This window comes from Netta rufina (assembly GCF_964035555.1).
Source record: "Netta rufina genome assembly, chromosome: 1".
In the NCBI taxonomy this organism is placed as follows: domain Eukaryota; kingdom Metazoa; phylum Chordata; class Aves; order Anseriformes; family Anatidae; genus Netta; species Netta rufina.
In genome coordinates, this window is record NC_140123.1 from 4007444 (window position 1) to 4024327 (window position 16884).

General features: G+C 42.9%; 1 protein-coding gene across 3 annotated transcripts in view; it reads right to left on the bottom strand.

Annotated features, from left to right (window-relative positions):
* The window catches only part of TENM4 (teneurin transmembrane protein 4), a gene marked incomplete at both ends in the record, with an annotated part of 332174 nt that overhangs the window by 86654 nt on the left and 228636 nt on the right, over nt 1–16884 (bottom strand). For all 3 annotated transcript variants that reach the window (XM_084306305.1, XM_084306304.1, XM_084306303.1), the window contains one exon: nt 4892–5108. In XM_084306305.1, coding sequence (XP_084162431.1) covers nt 4892–5108 — 217 coding nt within the window. The remainder of the gene's footprint in view (nt 1–4891; nt 5109–16884) is intronic.

Consider the following 16884-nt stretch of genomic DNA (forward strand, 5'->3'; position numbering starts at 1 on the left):
ATTTGTTATATGGGAATAATGCCATGCTCAATGCAAAATCATTTTGAGCTGAAATAATGCCATAATATATAATTTGAAACCAAAATAAAAAGGCAGACGTTGAAAAGGCACATATATATGGCCTGTACACTGAAAAGGTAAGTTTTAAAAATATGCTTGTCTGTGTGTATGAGCAATAATTACCAAAATAAAAAACACTGGGTCTTTGAAAATTCCTCATTATTCTCCTACATTTCACAAAGCTGTGATTTGTAGCTAATGAGTAGTTAATTTAAGCAGAAAGAAACAAAAATAGACAGATGCCTTTGGAAGAGAGTAAATCTGGGAAGGAGATGGTTTGAGCAGGAGCACTGCCTGGTGTCTAGTATCTATGATACACCATAAAACAGATGCGGCATTTATCCCTCAGATCTGTCCAAAGCTGTCGGGCTGCTGTGTTATGGGAGCTCCTGCATGGCCTCCGAGGTGCCTGCAGTTTTTGGGGTGCATCCCACCCCAAAAACTTTTTTGCTGTTGGCCCAAAGGAACTGCATCCTGCTAGAGCAGGGCCAAAGGGATGGCTTGGACCAGCCAGCCTGGGAGGAGTCATCAGCAGAAAGCCACACTGGGTTAGTTTGTTGTTTTAGTATTTTTTTGACTTCTGTCTAATTTTGTCTTTGGCTAGGACAAGCAAACTCAGCAAGATCTGGTGGGGGGACCTGTAGGATCAGGAAGGTGCACTGTACAGCCTGGCACACGTGGAGGCACAGGGAGGTGGAGTGGCATGTTTGGGGATAGCTGCTCACTGAGCAGTGGGAACAGACAGGTGCAAATGGCATTCAGATCAGAATTTTTAACCATTAAATCTTACTACTTTCTGTACGTAGGATATTGACATGATAGCAATAAGGGGCTATTCTTGAAGCTGATCCTGCTCTCTGATGTGTCTTCGTAACTCGGGGTTATTTCCAGCTGCCTGTTTAATTGGGAGGGGTTAGCACTACTGGCAGCAAGGAGATATACGAAAAATGTGCCAAAAAAAAGAAGCGGTTTAAAATGCATCTACTTAAACATCACCTGATTTGTTTTCAAATATTCTGTACAAAAAACACCATTTCTACACATGGATTTCTGCGGAACGTTAATCCTCTGCCAACACCTAGCATAGACTCTGTGGATCAGGGCTTTAGCCTCTTCTTGCAGTTTTCTGACACTGTCCCTCAAGAGAGAACAAAGATATCAGGTGTCCTACTTGAAAGTCAACAACTTGACACCGCTGCATCTTGTGCTGCTCCTTACAGTGATGGACAACTAAGAATGGCTTAAAAATACAAAGCAAACAGCAAGAGTAAGTGGTTTCAAAATCAATACACGAACGATCAAGTAGCAGAAGAGTACTTGTTATCTGTTCATCAAAATGATGTGAAAAGACATTCTGTGCATTCAGAATTTAATTTAGCTACTTGCTTTATCATCATAAACACTCATTTCAATATGGGCAATGATTATTTTTTCTTCCCAAACATGAATAATATATAATTGCTGGTATTTTGGAGGAGACAAGGTCTTTACCTTTATCCATCTGGGTAATTTATCATTGTCTTTCTTTTTCTTCTGCAGTGGTGAGAGAGCTTGTCAGCTCAGCTTGTTCTTAAAAAGCTGGAGTGTAATTCAATAATAAATTCACTCAAAGGCTAGCTGTCACGAGGCATTCATTTATTTGTATCCATTAGGTGATCCGCACTGCTGTTCTCTCTAAAGGGTAGCTAAGCTGTGTCTCTGAAGCCCAGGAAATGCATTGTACAGGTATTCAGTCATCTCCCTCACTCTGCTGCCTCTTCTGCAAGCCCATACAAGAGCTGCAGCCGTGCTGTGGTGTAACACCTCCTTTCCAGCTGTAAGGCTGGATGTAGCAGCCAGGCATGGCCTGGTAAAGCAGAAAGAGGCGCTGGTTCCTCAAATCCCTGACCTGAAAGATGAGAAGGGGGTCTGTGCCACGGGTGTCTCTGCAAGGCATCGTCCCCATGGCAGACAGAGGGTCCCCTCATCTCACCTCTGCTTATGGGACTGCTCACAGCATGTGTCCTACAGCAGTGTACAGTCCTGATCTACACCAAGAAGAAGACTTCATGAATTGCAGTGGCAGCAAAGGGGGAGAGAAGTGCCCTAAATCAGGATGTCAGAGCTCTCCACTGGGAGAAAAAGATTTCCTGCCCTCCCTCCTGCTGGATGGGATCCTGAACCAGCAGCTGGAAGGAAGAGGAAAATGGTTCATCTTGCTCCCAGCTGCTGCTGTAATCTTCATGGAGATGCAGTTTGACGGTAAGAGGGATTTTATCACCAATCTGCTTTTAAACCAACAGGAGGAGGTTTAATGAGAACGCTACTGAAGAAAGGGCATAATTACAAGTGAAGATACAGCTGTCCCAGGCCCAGACTGCCTGCAGGATGCTCCTCCATGGAGAAGTCTCTGTCTGACCACCGCTGAAGTGCCATTTCCAGGGTGACAAGAGACGGCTGTTTAAAGGTTCAGCCTTCTGACAAACAGCCAGTTGGAACTACAAAGAGAGGCTAAGCAGGCAGAAAATGCTTGTGACGGTTGAGTTTATCCAGATCTGCAGGACTTTTAAGAACTAGCAGGAACTCACGGTATCTTTTAACATCTCAAAAGAGGAATGTCATTTTTAGCAACCCAACAGACCAATAAGCCCAGATTGTGTGCTGTGGTGGTGTCTCGTGGGAAAACATACCTTCTGCTGAAATCCTTCACTGTTATTTGCAACTGCTCTTGCGATGAGTCAGATATTTAACTTGAAAGATGCAATAAAATCACTGCCTGAGGTGGCATGTCTGTGGACCATATTTAGTGATACCCACCCTGTGCTGATATTTTAAGAAAGGCAACCTCATCAGTCATCACTGTCTCTGTATAATTCTTCGTGTTATCTTAAATGGAACAAGGAGCTCCATTTATTAGTTTCACTGTAGTAAATTAAAAGCAATCATTAAAATCCTTCCTATTGATTTGAATCTTTGCATTCTCTCACTCTAATAATCTATATGCCAAATAAACATTTCTGCTAGCAGGTTCTTCTTCTGAATTCTGAATCCTTAGCAGGGCATTTACAGATGGAAAGTAATTCCTTCCTAAATAGAGATCTACCAGCCAATCTATGAAACACATGTAACTCCTTTAGGAATTTATGTGGCCCTACATGACAATCTTTCTGGTTCTCTGCTGGCACTCCCATAAGCAAATTCACTATATAATGAGAAATTCACATTATTCCCCCCACCTCTCTGAACTGGTGAATGCAGACTTTCTTTAAAGAGAGGCTGCAAATTGTTATCACATGTGCATGAAGATTCCTACAGTTTTTTAGCTGCAAAGAAAAATTTGTTAAACATGACTTGTGTCTACTGAAAACCTCTACCTATCAAAACAGGTAGCTACACATGGCCCTGAGACCACAGTCCGCTGTGAAAAGGTTTTAACTGTGAGCTCAACTGAGGAATTACAACCCTAAATATATCAGAAAATGAAATTGTGAGCGTAAGATATTTTAAGTTCTGAGAGCTGAGTTTTACAGCAACAAATCACAACAACTGACAACAGAGGATCCACTGTTCTAGTGTTGAGTTTAGAGCCTGGACTGTTCAGTATCCAGAATCTGTAATCTTGAGAATGCTGGAAAAGGAAAACCTACATAATGACTGCTTGGCCTTGACCTGAATCATTGTCATTAGCTTTCGTGGACTCTGAAGGGCTTGGCAGCAAGACAAATCAGAGAAACTATCACATCAGGCCAGTTCCCTGCCCCTGGCATGCCTCTGAGTAGTTCACATCCGAGGTCAGCCTGTAGACCACCAGGGATGGTGATACACAGGAGGTGGTACCCACGGGAGGTGTGACCCAGGGATGCTGGCAACATCCCCTCCTGGAAGAGCATTAGGTCAGACCCAGAAGGGCCCAAGAGGCCTGCTGAGATGCAAGTACTGAAATAACTACCCGCAGGAACACGAGGATTATACAGTTTCAGAGCCAAGCTATTCACTGCTGTGCGTGGGAAAGCTGAAAGTAAGCAGTTAATGACTGGGTGGAATTCAGCCGAGTTCAAACCTAAGTGCTGAGAACCACCTCGTGGCTCGGGGTCACCACTTCTGAAAGGCAACATTCGGAGCAGACACCAAATGATCTAAGAATCTGATGCCCCAGGGTATGCATTGTGGTGTCCCGCTACAAGCACATGGTTTAAAGGGGCTGCCTCTCCTGACAGCCCGGCACGGTCTGAACCTAAGGGCTGAAATGCAGTCTCAGACATGAACAACATAAAAATCTCTTTGTCAGTTCCTATTTCTTGATGATGATTGCAGTGAATGTCTACATATTAAAACCAATTTATATTCAACCTGATTGTTTACATCAGAAATCTCTCTAATAGCCCTCCCCAGACTGTAAGATTTTCTCCATGCCGTTGGAAGCCATACTATAGACCATAAATATTCCAGTTTCCCTTTCTGTTGGCTCTGTCAAACCTCTGTTTAATGTGGAAGAAGGTCTGCCATTGCTAAATGTACTAAACGCTTCTGGAGAATGACAGTCACTTGAAACAGAAGAGCCCTGCTGAATGGATGGCTTTTGTTCCTTGAAATAAGAGAGGACAGGACAGATGTAACCACCCATGCACACTGAGAGGGAAGCATCTTTTCTTACTGGGTGGCAGGACCTTACAGATGGGGAGAAAGAAAACAGAACTACACCAGCCACAAAATTTTACAGGTATTTACTTCCCTGAGACAGTTTCTGTGTATTGCATCTTGCTGCTATTCCTTCTTAAGCCATTCTACCTCTTTCAGTGGCCAAGTGGCTCATGCTTTACCTCTTACTGAAGAAAAAACAAAACTCACTTACCCTCCTTCAAAGGGATTGTCTCCCGGGATGATGTGAGTGCTGTCCTTGCCGATCAGGAACTTGATCCGATCATAGAACGAATGCAAACTCTGCTGGGAGACGGGGGCTTGTGTCTCCTGGATGATATCCAGGGGGTCTGGGGAGCCCAGGCACAGCGCGTTGACGTGGCACAGGGGCTGCAAGCAGCAGTCTGGGTCCATGCAATCCACCAGGCCATCTACAGAAGGATAAGAAAGATTAGAGCAAATGTAACATGGATTGTTGCAGACTTCATGGTGCAAGAACACTTTATAATGCAGACAGAGAGAAATGTGAACTTTACACTTTCACAGAGAAGGATCTGTTACCTTAAAGCCCCAACAAAGATCATCAAGTATGAATTAATATCTGTATATACATGAAAACACATGCATACATGAGACCAGAAGCTAAAGAACCATATTTGAGATTGATTCTGGGACATGCCTTTTCACATCTTGGTCATTGAGATAATTCTGGAGGCCCTAAAAGTTGGTGGTTTTTTTTTTCTTTCTGTCCATATACCAGTGACTTTTGTACACCGTTCCTGTTGCCTGTAAAAATCACAGGCAACCTGCATCACACCAAAGCTAGCAGGGTCACTTTCAGCAGTACTTGATAGTGGAGAAAGCCATGATATCTACCATGGCTACAGAGAGATCTAGACATGCAACCCCCTAACGATTCTGGCTAGATAGATGAGAAGGTAAAGATTTTGCTGGGAAGGTTCAGTTTCTTTTGGCCTTTGTTAGATTTATTTCATGCAGACAGAGTAACAGACAACCTAAAACTCTCAGGATATAAATCTTGTACTTTCAGCACCACTAAATTAATATATAACAATAATAGCAGTGGACCCACATGAGAAAAGCTTGCCAAGTGTTATCTAGTAAAATGAGAGTTTGTTATCTGTCAAGTCATCAAATGCATAGACACTACTACTTCCCCTCCACCCCACCACCACCACCATAGGAGCATTCCCCAGTTTGTTTTAAGATGCCATTATTCATTACAAACAGCTAAGTAAAAAGTAGCAACAGGAAAGGAAATACCCAGAAAGCTCAGAGGGGGACTGATGAAGCATCACATTTAGAAATAAAAGTTGTTAGCGTGTGGTTGAGCTGGATCTTTAAACCAGATAAGGAAAGTGGATGTTTTTGTTCTGGGGTAATGAGATATGGAGCCCTTCACTTCCAAGTCATCATTTCGAACAAGACAGCTCGATACTGAATGAAAATTGTTACCATGTGATGGCTGTTCAAAGACCAATGAACAATGAGTGGTGGGTCTCAGTGTAGTTGCTGGGAGCTCTATATATCAGAGAAACCACCTCTATAGCTAGCATCCCACTGACAGCTTCAGCAGAGAGGCAAGAAATGAATGAGCTTGGAGAGCAAAGATGTCCTGAGAGGTAGGTCTCTCCTGAAGTGGGATGAGATTTGGAGTTGTCAGGATAACGTATTTTCAATTCCAAAGAAACAGTAAATTAAGACAAGCCAGTTTGTCATTACTGCGGATTGTGAGCTTCAGTTTCATCCCAGTTATACCAGTATGAATTAGAAGCCCTTTCACTAATATTATTGGCATTACTTTGAATTTACTGTAATATAAATAGGATGAGAACCTGATCTGTTATTATTGCGGTAGCACTTACGAAGGCTTACGTGTCATGCACTAGGATTCTGTTGAGTTATACCTCTTCCGTTCTTGGAAGATTTTAGTGCCATAAAACATCACTTGCAACATCATTTCATGCGGTTACCGTTACACAGAAAGCTGAACAAAATCCTCCTCCATGTTCCCAGAGCTTCCAGTCTACGTGTGGGTCAAGTGTGATAAATATCTGCTCCGTGCACACATTCGCACACACACCCCCCGAGTCATTTTCACAAGTGCTCTGCACCTGCCATTAATGATAATGGGAGCAGTGCTAGGCTAGCAAAAGTGCTTTTGAAAATCCCATCCATTATCCTTACCTCTGTCTGTTCTGATATCTCTACATCTTTATAACTCCTCGCAAAATTGCCACAAAAATTTATCTGCTCGGGCACAAAATCTACCCATCTGCCTTCTCTCCTGATGACTAGTGATAATGAAAAAGAACTAATTACGTTTTATTTGCCCATTAAAAGAAAAAAAAAAGGACTTGCTGCAGGTGATTAGGCCAGTAGGATTCTGGAAGGTCAAATCTCAGATGGAGCTTGAGATACCGTTCATAGAACAAAGACCTGCAGAGATGTGATACGCTTATCCATAGCTACCTACTAGAAAAAAAATATAAAAAAAGCACATAAAAGAAAAAGCAAACCAGCCCTGTTACTGTACCGATTACAGTTTCAAGCAAGATAAAATGTTGTCATTTTCTCCCACACATTAATAATGTTTTCTACAATAAAGACGGTGTATTGAGAGGACAGCCAACGAGCCGCACTATACCTCTTCATTACCTTGTCTTCGGTTCAGACATCAGAAATGCGTTTTGGGACCTGAAGCTGCAAGACAGCAAGGAAATACTGTCTTTGCAGGAAACAGCAGATAAATATTTGAGGAACAGATGCACGGGGCAGTGTTTTGTACAGGTGGGAGTGCTGAGGCCTCATCTGCAGATTAGCTTTGCAGCTAATGTGTTTCAGGCCTGTATGGAGTGAGTTGGGGGTAATTACACCTGAGAGGTTTGTCACTGACATCTTACAGCCATTTAGGTCCTCAAAAGCTGAAGTGGGGTTTAGCTACTCACCTCTCTCTAATACCAGCAGCAGTTTCAGGGCAATGCATTTATTTCGCTTGGAAAATTTAAAGGCTGTTTTTGTCTGAAACATGGAGATCAGCAAGAGCTAAGCTACAAGCCAGGTCATAAGTGTGATGTGTCCATCTGAATATTGTTTTGTTGTTGCTGTTGTTGTTTTGCTTTTCTGTTTTGTTTTGTTCAGTTGGATGAGCCACAAGTGATCCAAATGGTGCCCGACAGTGAATTTTAAGCAGATGTAATAAACCAGTCCACAGCTACATCCATAGGACTTCTCACTGAGACCTCTCACTGGCTCTGGCAGAAGGACAAGGATGAAGTGACATTTGAAAAAAGCTCCCTACTCCTTAGTAAGACTTTTGGGAAGTTACACAGCTTAAAACAAAATAAAATCTGAACAGAACAAAACTCGGGCTTTGATGGTTCAAATAGAAAAAAAAAAAATATGTGGGAAGGCAGTACCCACAGCAAAGGAAAATATATCAAGATATGATCTCACAAAAAAATATGAAGTCACAATACAAAACATCTCTCAAATTTCTAAAGCATAAAGGTGATTTTTTTTTTCTTAGAACTCACTGCAAAATTTTCCAAGAGAGGTAACAGAAGGAGGTGAGCATGGTATCAGTGACTTTTGCAGCTCAAATTTTGCCACAGCAAAGCCCCAGAGGCCTATGATCTGTGTGTGGATTCCTAACTCTGGTGGCTCCAGGAGCACAGATGGGCAGCACAATAAGGTCTCAGTTAGGGCCATGTTTATACAGCCCTGGGTTTTAGAAAACAGGGGTTTCCTTATACTACATACAACCGTGACATGACTGTGACACCTCAGACCAGAGAACAAATGTGCTGCTGAATTATCTCCACGCAAGATTGAAAGTCCTGTGTTTGCGATAATTTATATACTTTAAGGTCAAAAAGGCTACTATGCTCTGCTTGTCGGACCTCTTATATACACAGGCTGTTCATTTCCCCCTCCCAGAACTGGATTAAAGCCTGTCTTTTAGAAAGATATCTCATATTTCAAAGCCATCTGATTATAGTGAGCCCACCACTTCCTCCGGTAAGCCATTCAAATGCTTAATTACTGCTAGGAAACTGCATCTTATTTCAAGGTTGAGTTTGTCTAACTCCCATGTCCCACCACTGGAATTTGTTTTGCCTTTGTCTGCAAAGTTACCAGCATCTCCGCCTGCCCTGCATGATCAGATGTCTTTACCATGTGCAAGTCCCTCCATGCAGAGCAAGAAGCTATTCCAAACCTTTTCTCTGAAGCTGAAGAAGACTAAAGTTCCCATTGTAAGGTTGGTTTTCCAGCTGCTGGATTTTTTTTTTAATATATTTTTAATGTTATTTATTTATTTTTGTATCTTTTGACCTCTTTCCAGCAATTTCACATGGTTTGTTATATGTGGGCACCAACACTGGATACAGAACTGTGGCAGAGATATTGGGTACAGAAGAGAGACCAATTCCCTATTTTATTTTATGTTTTTATACCTCTAAGGTTCACAGTAGCCTTTTAGCAACAGCGTGGCACTGAGAATTCATGTTGAGACAATTATCTCCAGTGACCTCTAAATCCTGTTCTGAGTCATTGCTTTTCAAGAGTCTCCAAACCCCTAAGTATAACATGCTTTCCTCGTTCCCAGGGGTATTACCTTGCGTTTTGCTGCATTAAGACACATTTTGTTTGATTGTGACTGTGTACTGATGTGAGTCGGATCACTTTGTATCAAAATGAGCTGGGTACGCTATTTAGCACCATATCAAGCTTTAGGTGATCCCAAGATCTTACCAGGAAAGATTTAAGCTATGCTCCAAGAGAGGGATGAAAGCACTGAACAGGGTTGGATCCAACAAGCAATTCAAAGGAGTCCTTCTAGAAACTGCTTCAGTCACGGATCCCTTTCATTTAACAAATTAATTCAGAGATCTGTTATTAAACCAGATTTTAACCTTGTGTTCTTTGGTATTTCCATGGAAAATGAATTTTTACTTCTTTGAGATGTTTTTGGTATCCTGTGTAGACACAGGTGCCCTAAATGCTCAGGCTGGCACTCCTGCCAAAAATCAAACTCTTTAGCTGGATCCCTTTTGTGCAAAGCCGTGAAATACCTTTTGCAATCTCAGAGTTACCATGGGGTGGATCAAATCCCCGTCTGTGAAAAGGGAACCACTGGCAAGGTATTGCCACATCTGGTAAGTAATATGATCAGTGGGTTGCATCTTTAACTAAGAATCACATAATCATAACTTAAGTTAGACTGGATGGGACCTCTGGAGGTCATCTTGAGAGCCCTGTCTCATTCCCTTCAGAGAGAGGCTGGTATGAAGAAAAATCAACGGGACTCTGCAAAACAAGTTCCTTTTCTGCTATTTAGGACAAGAAGCTCCAATTTGTTCAGCTTTTTTCATTTTATTTTAAACCCTTTTTAAAATTTTATTTTAAATCTGAGTCCCCTTTGATCAGATAATCTATCCTTCGTCTGCCATAAGACTGAGAATTTTGCTTTGGGATTACTGCATCTAGCTAACATCTCATTTTAAAGATCACAAATCCACCAGTCCCCTTACTGAGCTCTTCCAAACACTAATTCAGTCTGTAAACTCTTTGGGAGCAGACACTGTCTTTTTATTTTGTGTTCACACCACATCCGTTCTGGTCCCAAAGTGCTCTGAAAACTGCTGCAACCCACTGAAATAGGAACAATTGTTAAAGATCTATATCTATAGCAGGTTTTCAGCCCCTTCTCCCTGCAAGTGTTACTCCGTGGGTGAGAGTAAAGTGTAAGATATCCGTGCACCCTGGAGCAGGACCTTGGCCTAAGGATACCTTAATACCAGCTATGGGACGAGGGAAAGGAAGGCTTCTTCCAGGTTTCTTACTGGTGTTGCAGATGGCTGTCCCACCTCATGTGTCCTCAGACACCTCCTTTCTCATCTTCCTCTTACTGCCTTTTTGCCTCGTATCATTACGAACATGGGTGCAGATACAGAGAGGGATGTACTCTGGTGGCCTACTGCTGGTGTACAGCTCAAATTGACTTCTCTCTGACTTTAGAGAGGGACACGGTTTGGTTTGCAGGAGCAGGCAATTTTTTCTCAGTCATTGCTACCCTGACGTTAAACACTCTGACTACAGCAACTGGGACAGCTAAGTTAGATCCTGACAATGGGTCTGAACGCTGACCTTATTCAGAAAGAGTTTCACAAGATACTCGGTGTCATAGCTGTCTGCCATAAATACTCACTTGGATGCCAGACTTAAGATGACCTAAAATTACTGGGCTTTCAGGCATTGCTTGTGACCCATCACTTTCTGAAAATCATGGCCTTTATGAGGTTTCAAGAGCATGCAAAGAAAAAAGAGAAAAAAAAATACATTCACCCAAAACAACTAGACAATTTTGAAAATCTGCAGCTGCTGGGGTTAGCAGGGAGGACTCAAGGCTGTGTCTTATTTTGCCCACGGGAGTTTCAGGCGGGCTGGAGGCTCGCTATCTCATGCTCATTGGTATTCACCACACAAGGAGTTGATGGATCTGAGCCAAATGTAATAGTCTTCTCAAAAAAAAAAAAAAAACAACAAAAAAAAAAACCACAAAAACAAACCAACAACAAACCGAAACACCAACAGATAAACTGAACCTGTCCCAGGTGTGTTATGATGGAAACAAGGTTTGTCTCCCAGGTGGGACGTGCTCCTTCCCTCCCAAGCACCAGGAAGGGCAGGCAGATAAGTAACTAAAGGGGCTTTGTGACTGCCTTCCTTGCACGTAAGCCTTCACGCCCAGACTCTCTGGCTTCCTGAAAGCAGACTTTGCTTGGATTAAGAACCCGAGGCACAAACCCAGCCATTCGCTGATAGGAAAAAGAGTGTGCGTGTTGAGCACCACTGCTCGTTAGGAGAGGCAGCTCTTTTGGCTTACTTCTGAACTGTGCTGAAACGAGTGTGACATATCACCTCCCCGGAACAAAAACTAATTGTCATGTTCACAGCCACTGCTAGCCTGCAAAATAATTAGTCTCCAGCAGCAATGGGGCTACTAACCCTGCGCTCCTTGGGCTGCTGCTGTGCTTGCTGGCTGTGAAGTGCTCCCAGGTCCCACAGGAGCCTCGTTCCTCCTTTAAGCTTTACGCAGTTTGGTTTCCAAGTCCCTCAACCACCACCATGCAGTGCCAACGAAGTGCCCAGGAGCAGGGTTTTACACGGAAGCAAAGGACTGGTTTTGAGAGACTGCTTTTGCAGTAAACAAGATCAGCTGAGAGCTAATAAAATTTCAAATTAGCTGTGACTTTGCATGGCCCCACAATTGTGTTGGCTGATTTAATGGGCAGCGTCTTAGCTCGCTGAGATTGAATAATAGAGCATTTCTACAGAGTTATGGGTGCTGCAACAAAAATCTGTCATGCTAACATCAACAACAGCATGCAAATAGCCTTCAGCCAGGAGTGTTATTATGTGTTTAAGCTGATTCTGACAGGGGGCTGCATGTCAAGTGTCGGGATGGAATAGGCAGGCCACAGGTAGGGACGGATCTGGTTGTACGTGGAGAGCATCCTGTGGACTGTGACACTCTTCAGGAGCCATGAACACCAGGCATGCAGAAAGAGGTGAGCCTAAAGAGCCTTTTTGTGGTAAATCTGTAGGGCTGCACAGGACAAACTCAAGGATTGCCCCTGCTGAAGAGGATGAGACTTTCTGCCATTGACTGCAGCAAGAAGAACCTCTGTGAGAGGCTGCACAAGGCAAAGTAAGACTAGAAAGAAAATAACAATAAAAATACATTGTCTTTTGGATGTATTTTCATTGCCAATAAAGGCATAAAATGTACTGGTTATATGTATAATTGAGGCTCTCACCTCACCCAGTTCTTGTCTTTCTCTCTCCCTTCTGCACCATTCACCAGGCAACATTTATTACCCTTCATGGGGACACTGCCTGTCTTGTCCTGCAATGCCTTTGGATGTATTAATGGAAGAGTTTGGATGGGGAGGGTTTAAAATGAGGACACTCAGATGTAAAGCTAACAAAACATGTTATTCTTACCCTTGGACAAATTGGATTTTACCCTTTTCCCAGTCTAAACTCTGGCACAATAGAGACTAAAGGAATGGCTCAGTATTTCTGCACAAAGCACAAGTTATTGTTCATGTGGGTGCTTGGGTTGATGAAGGTTTGCAGGAGTAATGATGTTCTGCCCTGAGCTGAGGACCAGCACTCAATTTACTTCAACTGGATCTGGGGAATAAATAGGTTTTCCTCTTGGCCTTTGAAGAGAACAATTTCACCTATCCAACAACAGGGCTGTAGCTTTTGGACACTGTAAGGAATCAAAGGGAAACAAAATACCAATGTAAGGAACAAGAGCAGTGTCTGTGTTGGCACCCTGTGGTCATGTTAGATATTAAGGTTCTCTTAGCCTTTTCTATCCCACCTGCTCTGTTCTGATTTTGCCTTACTAAGGTTCTCCCTGGTTGAATCCTAGCTGAATTAGATTGCTTTCTCCCTGGGAAAGAACTTGTCGTCACATCTACTCTTAAGTGCTCAGCACATGTTTGCAGGATCAAAATAATACAGGCATATGTAATAGCAATCATATATTTGTGTTACAGCACTCCTTGGGATCTAATGCAGAAGCAGAGCCCTGCGGTGCAGGCACTACAGAAATACTCTGCAGAAAGTCCACCCTAATCCACAGCTACATTCTTGCTTAACAAAATATCTGAAAAAAACAGAAGGGAATGGAGTAGGAGGAAGAAATGACTGAAAACACATGACAATCACCACTAGCTGGCCATAAACCAGAGCTATAATAACGTGTTTAGAGTCTACAAGTTCACAGCATCCCCCAGATCATCACTGCTCTGGAGCACCCTCTTGATGCAGCTGGTTTCACGTGATTCTTCCTTCCTCCAGACAGGTTTTTAGCAAAGGGACTTACCCTAGCAGCAGAGCAGCACAGAAACCAGGCAGTCTGTGCATGGAGTGAAATTCATGAGGCTGAGAAAGGCGTGTGAGATCCCCTCCAAGCAGAGGAGACTGGCATTTAGGCAGTGCAGAAAGCATTGGTTGTTTCACCTGAGCAATGGTCAAGCAATATTGTACCTGAAACTGCCTGCTTTAGGAGCCAAAAAGTGATTCCTCTGAGAAAAAAGGGACTCAGAGCTTAGAAAATGTTTGTGGGAATGACAGGTTCACACCCGCAGCAGATGAGATATTCTTAGCTGAGAGATCCTTGTCATTGAGGTCTCTCACATGTCTGGAAAGTGCCGTGAGTGTTAAGCCAAGACTGAAAAGTTCACCCTAACATATTATGTTGGCTGAATTCAAGGCAATTCAATAAATCAAGAGCACACCTTGGCAAGTGGCAAGTGAGAAAATTCAGATAGAGGCATGTTTCTCAAGTCCTCATCAACAGGAAAGTAGCCATGGACCCTGTACACCCATGATAGTGTGTGTCCGGGCACATTCAAGGGCAAAGCTTTGGGTTTCTAAGGGACTTTCTGCTCCAAAAGGGAGTCAAGAGTTTGTTTCAAGTGCTAAAGCATGCCTGGCAGAGCTTTCCTGAATTTCTTTCTGAATAGGTGCCCAAGCTCTGCTTAAGCATCATTTTATTGCAGAAGGGCCTTGTGAAAGGTGTGTCCATGCCTGTCTTTTCTGGATATGGTTCATGTCACCTCTTGTTATGCCTTATATACCAGCAGTGCCTCCCTCCCATCAGGAACTCTCCTCATCCCAGCAGACAATGATACATTTCTTTCGACAAAGGAGACTTTTTCATTGCTTCTTCCCGAATCTATTAATCAAAGGAATTTCATTACGGGCTAGTAAAAAATACTAGGAACTCTCCCAAGCTGTCAAGACAACCCACAGCTGATGCTGGACCCTCACTTCACAACACATCGCCCGCAGTAACGGCACAGCCGACACCTGCTTCTGGATGCAGTAGGTTCACGGGTGGATGCACGGGTTCACGCCTCACTCCTGACAGCCCCGGTGCTAACAACCAGCAGCAGGTGAGGCACAAGTGTCACCATCCAACAGGGAATCAGCAAGCTGCTGAGACCTGAAAATGCGAACCAGTCATTTCATTCTCTTACTTGAGGAAAGGTTGATTAACAGTCATTATAAGCCGGAGAAAGAGAAGCTGGGTGATTTATCACAAGTGATACCAGCTCGACAACCTTTTCAGGTGCAGCAGGCTTTCTCGTCTTTCTAGAAGTGCTCTGTGGTTCCTCCAAGATGACCCCATTGTTTGACGGGATCTATCGGTGACGGTAAATGCTAATTTATGATGGCTGTTTTCCCAGGTGCGTTCAGATCTCAACACTTCCCTTCGTAAATGTAGCTAGCACATTAATGCATCATTTTTTATGGTTTCAAGGAAGCAGACAGCTCCCATACCATGCCCAGGAGACGCTCTTCTTGTGCTATAAAAGCCTTGCAGGCATGAAGTAAAGGTTCGTAACAGTGTGCAAAAAGAAAAAAAAATAAAATCTGAAAGCACCCCATCACCTTGTCTGCAGCTCATGCATTTGCAAAGATTAGGTTTGCGTTCTGGGGTTCTCTTGGATTCTTTACAATTCCCTTTATAACCCTGCTGCTACCTTCAGGTGTAACCCTACATACTGGCAAAGAGCAATGCAGGCTCCTGCCAGCTCTCTCACACGTTATTTGGCATGTGGTGGACAGATGGTGGACACATGGGTGTTAAGAAGGCTGTTGTGCACTGCCAAAATTCCTCTTGCCAAAAAAATTGAAATACGGCCATCCCAAAGCATTATGCATGTCTCCACCTTCCTACAAGCACTACCTGATCCTTGAATGGGGTGAGCAAGACACGAAGTTGCACTGGTGGGTTGTGGTGCAGCACTGAGTCATATCAGAGAGCCCATTCCTGGTAATTCAAGTGTGGCTATGGAAGAAATTCATCATCCCTGAAATGCAAGTTGGTTTCTAGTGGAAGCAATAACTAACTCGAGGCAGGAAGGAAAGGCAAAAATCCCATATGGGTTGGTTGCTCTGACCTGCTCACTGCTCCAGGGTTTAAAGGCAAGTGTTAGCTGCCTGTTCTGGCACAGGAAAATGGAGGGATGAGTTGCTCCAACTTTAAGCTCTTGGTTAGCATCTGGTGGAGCACAGAACTGAACATGCTAAGGCAAAACAGGACCATGTGCACACTGAAACACTGCATTTGTGCTCATCTGAACACGTTGCATGTAGCTGTCATGAGTAAGACATGAACTGAAGGGTAGAAACTTATAGTCCTTGCAGAAGAAGAGAACAAGAGATTTCTTTGCTCTTGAAGAAGATTATTGAGCAGGTGACTTCAGAAAAACAGTTGCTGTAATTCTTCTATGCAACATACTTCTATATAATGGTATGCAATAGAGTTTAGGACAGGCCAGCAATATTTTAATGGGAAGATTATCTATCTATCTATCTATCTATCTATCTATCTATCTATCTATCTATCTATCTCTTCTATCTGTATCTATACCTACTCTATCTATCTATCTATCTATCTATCTCTATCTCTATCTCTATCTCTATCTCTATATCTCTATCTCTATCTCTAACAACTGAACATCAACCTCTTACTAACAGGAGGGGCTAGGTAATATTAGTAGCATTTATATTCCTGTAGTTTTTTTATCTGAGAAAGATTCTTGCCTCTCAAAAGTTGGTTCACTTTGTCTGGGCAGAGTTCAGTGGTAGTTTAACAACTGGAGTTGTTTAAAGGAAGGATGCAGTCAGCTCCACCTCCCAGAAAACTAGCAGGCTTTACCCTTTTGTGAAGACTTGGTTAATCTGGAAAACCCCAAAACAATAATAGAAGCCCTCAAATGAAATTACTGTGTTGAGTAGACAAAACTTGTAGACCCAAAGAGCAATTTAGTTTAATTTCTATAATTCTTCCACGGTTTCAGGACAGTGGGGTATATCCAGACAATGAAATGGTGAACTGGGCAATTCTCTGACTCTGAAAACAGAGGGAGTCACACAGATGATTTCCCTGGAACAAAGTTGGTTACCATAGTTTTGCTACCCACTAGCATATCTATGAGCTTGTGAACAATATCCTCTCCTCTTCTCTTCCATTTTTCCTGTATACTTCTTCTTCTGACCAAATAATCTGCGGGTGCAATGGAGCCCACATTTAGCCTATGGAATATCAGCCAGTTCTCAACACGCAGTAAAATGCCATTAACTCCACTTTTA